This window comes from Engraulis encrasicolus, chromosome 3 (genome assembly GCF_034702125.1).
Source record: "Engraulis encrasicolus isolate BLACKSEA-1 chromosome 3, IST_EnEncr_1.0, whole genome shotgun sequence".
Classification (NCBI taxonomy): domain Eukaryota; kingdom Metazoa; phylum Chordata; class Actinopteri; order Clupeiformes; family Engraulidae; genus Engraulis; species Engraulis encrasicolus.
In genome coordinates, this window is record NC_085859.1 from 28,340,972 (window position 1) to 28,349,959 (window position 8,988).

Consider the following 8,988-nt stretch of genomic DNA (forward strand, 5'->3'; position numbering starts at 1 on the left):
GCTAACCCAGTATTAAAACTGCAAGAAATTGATCCGGGAGTGCGGCTTTTTTTTTTACCATATATGAACTTTGCTGTTTGCTCGCACCCAAAGACCTTGTGAGAAACTTTTCGGAGTTGAGCGCACATTCTCTACTAAAAGTCATTACATTATTTAAAACACTTCAGCATGAAGCCTTTGTGTGAGCAGTTTGTCTTGGTCTTCTACTACCTTTACAATGAACTAAGCCTGCCACCAAGAGCACCATTTTTACAAAGAATCAGTTCCAGCTAACACTCCACCTGGACTTAAATGTCTGAATTCAATTAGTTTATTTCTCCTACCTCCTATGGAGTAAATGTTGCAAGATCCTACATTGATAGGAGGCAATATCTCTCCTATTTTATTTTATTTTTAGTGGGTGGCTCTATATTGGATATTGTCATTCATGCATTGAGCTGATACACCTTGTCAAAAGTATGCTTTGTGAATAACAGCACCCCGTTTTGAAGGTGTGATACTATGCTTCCAGAAGTTGGGGAAGAACTCCTACATGGCAAAATTGATGTGCCACCACCCAGGACATCAATATTTTGATAATCCCAAATTAACAGAACAGCGTCCCTGCCACACAAATCTGCACAAGTCATCCCTGAGGTGACCTTCACCCACTTGGCGGCGTTCTCGTTGAGCACGCGGAGGAAGTCTCTGGCGGGGGCCAGCAGTGGCGGCAGGCCCAGTAGGAGGCCCTGCAGCAGGCTGGAGTGGAGCTGGGCCTGGGCAAGGGGAGCCACGCTCTGGAGCTCCGTAGCTAACCTTGCTAACGTGCTACTGATCAGGTAGAACTCCTGAGTGGAGCACTGCAGAGGAGAAGACAATGGTGGAGAGAAAGAACGAGAGAAAGAACGAGAGAAAGAAAGAAAGAAAGAAAGAAAGAAAGAAAGAAAGAAAGAAAGAAAGAAAAAGAAAGAAAGAAAGAAAGAAAGAAAGAAAGAAAGAAAGAAAGAAAGAAAGAAAGAAAGAAAGAAAGAAAGAGAGAAAGATGGGGTTTAGGATTGGGAATGGGATATGAGGAGGAAGAGAGTGAGAGCAAGAGAAAGAAAGGCAGACACAAGATTATCAAAACATCAATCTCAACATAACATGCTGATCTTATGGGCAACAGAGAAACTAAACCGCTCGTCAGAATTCAATCTAGTAAGTAGAAAGTGAAAGCGCTATTTGAGCCCTTCTCTTACCGCAGGTAGCTGTCATTATGAGAAGTAAAAACAAAATCACTATTAATTTGGATCGGCATTGACTACTCTCAGAAACTGGCTTCCTACCAATGTATAATATCATACAATCTGTGCTCATTGACTTTAAAAACACGTTGCGTAGGAGGGTGCTAAATGAATAGTATCGCATTTCAATCAATATTAGCAGCCAGTCATCTCATCTCATCATCTGAAGCTGAAACAACACACACTCTAAGGCGTGAGGTGAGAAGAGAATGTAATCTCCTTTTGAGTGACACGGGAAACCTATTATCATGCCATTATTTATTACACTGCATAAAGGAAATTAGTAAGATGGCATTAAATGGCATTAGAGGGAAATTAATATCTATATTACTATACCCGTACCAACTATGCACAGCACACGTCCATAGAAACACATGCGCACGCACAACACACACACACAGATACGCAACCATAATATTGCGCAAACACATGCATTCACATGCACATGTACACGTATGCACGTACGCACACACGCAGAACACTTCCTCTGCAGTTCAGGAAACGCACCATATTTTGAACCTTTTCATAGAGTGGCAGATCTCTTATTATCTGCAGAGGTGGGAGGTCTGCTCTGACTTCACTAACCCATGGGTAGCACAGTACAACAGCAGCACGCACATCGTGCATACAGAGAGAGAGAGAGAAATGTCTTCTTCTAATGATCAGTTACGGGGTCCCCGAGAGCGCAGTGCACAAAGCTAATGAACGCCAGCGCCCACCGCGCCCACCATCACCACCACCACCACCACCACCGTGGCTCCGAGACAACCACCTACCCTCCGCCCACCTCCAATGTATGCTCCTGTACTTTTTACCCGCAACATTATCCTTCCACACCCACAACCGTGCACACAAACACACGCACACGAGCGCACGGGCGCGCCCACACGCATGTCAGCTGTCGCTCCTAGACAACCCCTTGGTACATACCCCTCCCGTACCTTCCACTGCTAACTCCCCTCCCCCCACACCTGCTCTCCTCCCAGACAATAGCCCTCTCTACCCTCCCATGCCATCCACTGGCCAACCCCCCCCCACCCCACCCCACACACACACACACTCTCACCCACCATAAACAATAACTACCTCCGTACCCTCCCATACCCTCCCACCTGGCAACCAGCCCTCTCCCGCACACCCTCACCCACCCTAGACGATAACTACCTCCACTGTTCACTGCCGTCGCTATTAGACCATGCTCCCGCCCACCACCCACCACCCCATACCCTCTACCGGCAACCATCACCCACACACACACACCATGCCTACCCGCCTGCCCCTGCCCCACCCACGCACACGCACACGGGCACGCACGCACACACACGCACACACACACACACACACACACGCACACGCACACACACACACACGCGCAGACGATAACCACCTCGTTCCCCTTTTCATTACCCTAATGGCGACACCCCGTTTGGGAAGAGCAGTTCATTAAGCACGATGTGCCCTTCTTCCTGCTTCCACCGCTGCGGAGAGCAAGGGAATATAGAGAGACGGGCACAGAGGGCTAGGAGGAAGGAGGGAGGGGGGGGGGGGGGGGGGGGGGGTGGAAGAGAAGGGCAAGGGGGAAAGGTGGAGGCGGGGGGAACGGGGAGTCGGGAGAGGGCATGGAGGGGAAACCTAAATACACTCGCCTCCAAAAGAGTTGTCGCCTACCCATCTGTTTGGAATAACAGCTAATAACCTGACTTTCAATTAATCACTTGGCTTCAGAAGTCACTCATATGAAAGCTACAACCCTCTCGAATGAAAATGTATGTACAAAAATAAATTTCATGCACCAAAGAAAGATTGACCCTTTAATGAACACAGACAGGGCAGATTTTGACGAGACAAAAGTTTTGTCGCCTATGGAACATAATGTGAAAATGAGCAGATAAGTCACTTCAAAACACTTCAAATACGCAGATCGGGTGTCATACTTAATCACTGGTTCACTCACACCTCTCCAGAAAATCAACTTTGGCCTTAGGTGTATGTTTAGGGTCATTGTAATCATGGAAAACAACACAATGAAAATCAATGGAGTTCAATGAGAGATGGTGACATATTTGCTATTCGTAGAGCAATAAATGTTTAACTTCATGATGTAATCAACGATAAAAGCCCTCACACACCAGCAGCATGCATGCAGCTCCACATAAGAGCTGTATCCCTCCCATGTTTGACTTTAGGCACCATGTATTTTTTCCAAATTCTTCACCTTTAACACCAAAGAAGTCTCTCCCACTGTCCTGTCTCAAAAAAAGCCAGCCAAGAGTATGTCAGGCCTAATTCTGACAAAAATGAAGGCTAATGGGACTCATACTCTGAAATCAAGATCCCAAGATCAACCATTTTAGAACTGATAGCATCAGAACTATATGGTGTTGGAGATGAAGAATATGAAAAAAGAGAAATGGTGCATAAAGTGAAACATGGTACAGATACAGCTCTTATGAGGAGCTGCATGCATGCTGCAGGTGTTTCAGGGCTTTTGTCATTGATTAAATTATGAAGTTAAACATGCATTGCTCTACGAATAGCGAATATGTCACCATCTCTCATTGAACTCCATTGATTTTCATTGTGTTGCTTTCCATGATTACAATGACCCTTAACATACACCTAAGGCCAAAGTCAATTTTCTGGAGAGGTGAGAGTGATTCAGTGATTAAGTATGACACCCATTCTGCGTATTCGAAGTGTTTTGAAGTGACTTATCTGCTCATTTTCACATTATGTTCCATAGGCGACAAAACTTTTATCTTGTGAAAATCTGCCTTGTCTGTGTTCAATAAAGGGTCAATCTGTCTTTGGTGCATGAAATTTATTTTTGTGCATACATTTTCATTCAGGAGGGTTGTAGCTTTCATATCAGTGACTTCTGAAGCCAAGTGATTAATTGAAAGTCAGGTTATTAGCTGTTATTCCAAACAGATGGATAGGCGACAACTCTTTTGGAGGCGAGTGTATACCACCGCTGATGCTGATGCAACGCACTGCCAACAAAGGTTCTCGGCCTGTTCTGTAGCTAGCAAGTCAAGTTGTGATACCAAACAAGATGCATGTGTAGCTTGCATATATAGCTTTGACAATTCCATCAGGCTGCATGCATAAAATGTCCCAACGTCATATCTGAAGACACGACACAATCAGCTGAGGGGAACCAAACTACTACATGTAATCATGTATCTTGAGTGGGTTTCGTATGACATCTATTATCATTCATTACTTATTTATCTATTTACATCCTTATTTACTTTTTATTTTCTTTAGATCTTGTATTTCTATATATGTCTAACCCTTTTATTTATTTATACTACGTATTATTGTTGATTGATGGAGACGGGGACTGCAAACTTAATTAGAATAAAGTTTTCTGAATCGGAATGGTGGTCCAGTGAGCGTTGTCTGCCTATTTATGGGAGGAACAGTGTTAAGCAGTTCATCTTCTGGCACTTCTCATCAAATTCTGCAGTGTTAAATGTGAAATGGCTTTTATCTGGACTCGCTCGCACCGTATAGCTGCTGTCTGTGGGTGGGATCAAAACACTGTAATTATTGTTCAAATGGCCTCTGCACTGCTTTGGCCAATGCCAGTGATGTACTTGAACTAGTTCAATAAACTGTAGTTCATAAACTAGTTCATAGTTTGGGTGAATGTGATCTGAACGCACACTAGTATTTACAGCCTGATGAACAAACTATGAACAAGATTATTCTGGTGTCTGCGAACGAACTACATTGGGACTTGCCTTATGATTGGTGGGCTTGAGATGGTGCCTGATCTGGTGATTTTACTGAAGCCAGGACTAGACCAAAACAGGCAAAAATACTTCTGGCTGCTAGGTGAGATAATCAATTTTACAAAGTTAAATTGTAGATATTTCCAAACATAATTTCATTGTTCTTTTTGACAGTGGCAATAAATGCCTGAGTCACGTGATACCTTGCAAAAGCTCCATGCACAGCTTCTACATGTAGGTGTTGATAATAATGGGTGGTTGACGTTTAAGGGCGTAACGCAAAAAAAAAAAAAGTTTTTCAAATTCCTGAAAAAAATGATGGATAAAAATTGGAAAAAAATAGAAAAAAATAAAGCACTCAGTGGTCTGTGGAATTTCACCTTATTTTTGCCATTTTTGGGAAAATGTGTCCTGCATCAACACAGCATAGGCATGTCACACCACAGGAAAATGGAGTCACACCACAGGGAATTCACTGCATTATGGCCATTTTAATCCTTTTGTATACATGACTGAAATCTGAGCTCATGCTAACTTGATAATGATATTGTGTTTAATCTTAATATGTGTTTTCATTAATAAAAAAAACTTTTTTTTCCTCCTATAAGAGCAGTCACACCACAGGACACCATAAAATGAACCTAAGCATTGCGTGACAGAAGGATTGCAATATGAAGACATAGTAAGAGGTTAAGAGTCACCTTAAACTTCCACAGCACTCTCCAATAACTGAGGTACTGACTGGTTAGGAGCCAGTCTTTAAGACCCTTGTAGTTGGCCTTGCAGCTGCCCATTCACAAACATTGACATACATGTCACCCCACAGGACGCAATTTGTGTTACGAAATTGAACTTGTAGTTAATATTACTGTCTTGAGTTTTTTCCACATTCACATATCTTAATCTAAAGTTAAGATTTATGCAATCATGCCAAATGCTTCATACATTATTCAAAATGTTGGTGGTTAATTTATATATATATTATTATATATTGTTTCATTAATGTTACAGTCACACCGCAGGAAATTTGACATATAAACCTTTGCATAAATCTTAACAAAAATGTTTCTTCTCATCTAAGACTAATATGAAACATAATGTACCACATCTTCTTTCATTGACATTTGTTTTTTAAAGGAAAATAACAGTTTTGTAGGTTTTTAACCAATGTTACGAAAAAACAAGACGTCACGTCTCCCACCCTAATATTCAATACTTTAAAAAAGAAAGAAAGTTTACAGCACACTTGTTTTGACTTTTTGCTCTTCTGCTCAGAGCGAAACTGCATGGAAGAACAATAAGTCAAACAAGCTTGCGGTAAACTTCTTCCTCTTTTTTTCGCGTGGTACCTTCTTGTGGTAGATGCTGCAGATGCCCCTCTCCAGGTCTGGCAGGCGGCTGAGGAGGGTCGTGAGGCCGGGCAGCACGCTGGAGTCAGACGACAGCACCTCCGCCACCGCATCCTGCCTCTCACGGATCTCTCTGGAGACAGGATCACACACACCAATACGCGCGCGCGCACGCACACACACAGACACGCGCGCACGCACGCACACACACACACACACACACACACACACACACACACACACACACACACAGCAACACACACACACACACACACACACACACACACACACACACACACACACACACACACACACACACACACACACACACACACACACACACACACACACACACACACACACACACACACACACAGACACACAGACACACACGCATACACGGCAACGCACACACCCACACACAAATGCAGCCACACACACAGACAAACACTCTATCAGAAACATATGACACAGAATATCAGAAATATATAAAAACTGTATTTATGTAGCACAGTTCATACAATCATACAGATTTATACAATCCACTTCTTTAACAGTTTCACAGGAACATTGTGTTGACAGATTTTGAGACATGTCAAGGGATCCAGGGTGAGGAAAGTTGGGAATATTACACTGCATCTATTCCAGATAGACAGACAATATTCTTGTCTCTTTGTCTGCCGTGCGATTTAGCATTTATCTTATTAATCGAGTGGCTGTATCCTAACCTGGTTCTCACGCAGATGGATATTCACAAAGTTTAAGGAAGATGCACGAAGCGTGAAGGGTCTGCGCGAGAGCCAGGCTAGCTGTATCCAACTGCGGTGATGAAATTATCAAGATTGACTGCTGTCTGTCTGTCGGCAGCTGTGGACACAGGCCCTGAGACCCGTACCAATGCATCATGGGAAACAATGTCATGCTTTTGCTTTCTTGGCTAAAATTGAAAGCGTGGCCTCTCTCCTCCCTTGAGGATAAATCAAATTCAGTATGAAATACAACCAAAACAAACCATCTGCCACCATATTTCACAATATCACCTACGTCCATACAGTACAAGCGGCTTCCACACAAAAAATACTGTAGCAGTCAATGAGTCAGTGTCGTTAGAAATGTTTCTGCCAAGATTTTCAGTTCCCATACACAGCGTTCAATTTCCATTACAATGTTACATTCCTTGGTCAGAAATTGTATTTCACACTTGAATGAATTTGCCCATCATCCACAAGGATGAAGCAGTGTTACAGAAAAAATGATAACATAAAGTGCGATCGAATCAGCATTTATATGGTGTCAATAACAACAGAGCCAACCATAATCCAATGGTGAAAGAAGATGTTTGTATCTAGACAAAGATTTGATGAATTTTGCTGTACCAGGGTGGTTGACGTGACGCCTTGCTTTTTTCGTAACATTGGTTAAAAACCTACAAAACTGTTATTTTTCCTTTAAAAAACAAATGTCAATGAAACAAGATGTGGTACATTATGTTTCATATTAGTCTTAGATGAGAAAAAAAAACATTTTTGTTAAGATTTAAGTAAAGGTTTATACGTCAAATATCCTGCGGTGTGACTAACATTAATGAAACCTGGAATATAATATATATATAAATTAACCAACAACATTTTGAAAAAATTATGAAGCATTTAGCATGATTGCATAAATATTAACTTTATATTAAGATATGTGAATGTGAAAAAAACTCAAGACAGTAATATTAACTACAAGTTCAATTTCGTAACACAAATTGCATCCTGTGGGGTGATATGTATGTCAATGTTTGTGAATGGGCAGCTGCAAGGCCAACTACAAGGGTCTTAAAGACTGGCTCCTAACCAGTCAGTACCTCAGTTATTGGAGAGTGCTGTGGAAGATTAAGGTGACTATTAACCTCTTAATACAGTATGCCTTCATATTGCAATGTTTCTGTCACGCAATGCTTAGGTTCATTTTATGGTGTCCTGTGGTGTGACTGCTCTTATAGAAGGAAAAAAAAGTTTTTTATAAATGAAAACGCATATTAAGATTAAACACAATATCATTATCAAGTTAGCATGAGGTCAGATGTCAGTCATGTATACAAAAAGATTAAAATGGCCATAATGCAGTGAATATCCTGTGGTGTGACTTCATTTTCCTGCGGTGTGACATGGCTATGCAATGTGTTGATGCAGGACAATAAGGCGAAATTCCACGGACCACTAAGTGCTTTATTTTTCTCTATTTTTTCCATTTTTTTTCCATCATTTTTTTCAGGAATTGGAAAAAACTTTTTTTTTTGCATTACGCCCTTAAACGTCAACCACCCACCAACAGCAGTTCCCATCTTTCTCAGCTCTAACAGCTCAGTCTGCACTGCTCTCTGTTTACTCTCGTCTCCTCTACTTTATTACACAAACTATCTGCTGAGTGTAACGTGAAGGGGTTAACTGGGGCCTTCATGAGGTAAGACAAATTTAATATAGCAACAACCTTGCAACACTTGGATAAGAGTTTACCAGTTGGAATTGAGCCGCCCATCTCTCTAACTCAAGACTATCATCTCTCAATCTCCATAGACTATTCTCACTGGAGTCACGTCAAAATGAAAGCGAATCCCAACATGTGAAAGCATAAAAGATAAATGAAGTGTAA

The 8,988-nt window shown here is 41.9% G+C and overlaps 1 protein-coding gene across 1 annotated transcript in view; it reads right to left on the reverse strand.

Annotated features, from left to right (window-relative positions):
• msh3 (mutS homolog 3 (E. coli)) overlaps positions 1–8,988 on the reverse strand; it is a 91,042-nt gene that overhangs the window by 48,927 nt on the left and 33,127 nt on the right. The window contains exons 11-12 of the mRNA XM_063193709.1: positions 6,352–6,484; positions 652–839 (exon numbers count right to left, since the gene is read on the reverse strand). Coding sequence (XP_063049779.1) covers positions 652–839; positions 6,352–6,484 — 321 coding nt within the window. The remainder of the gene's footprint in view (positions 1–651; positions 840–6,351; positions 6,485–8,988) is intronic.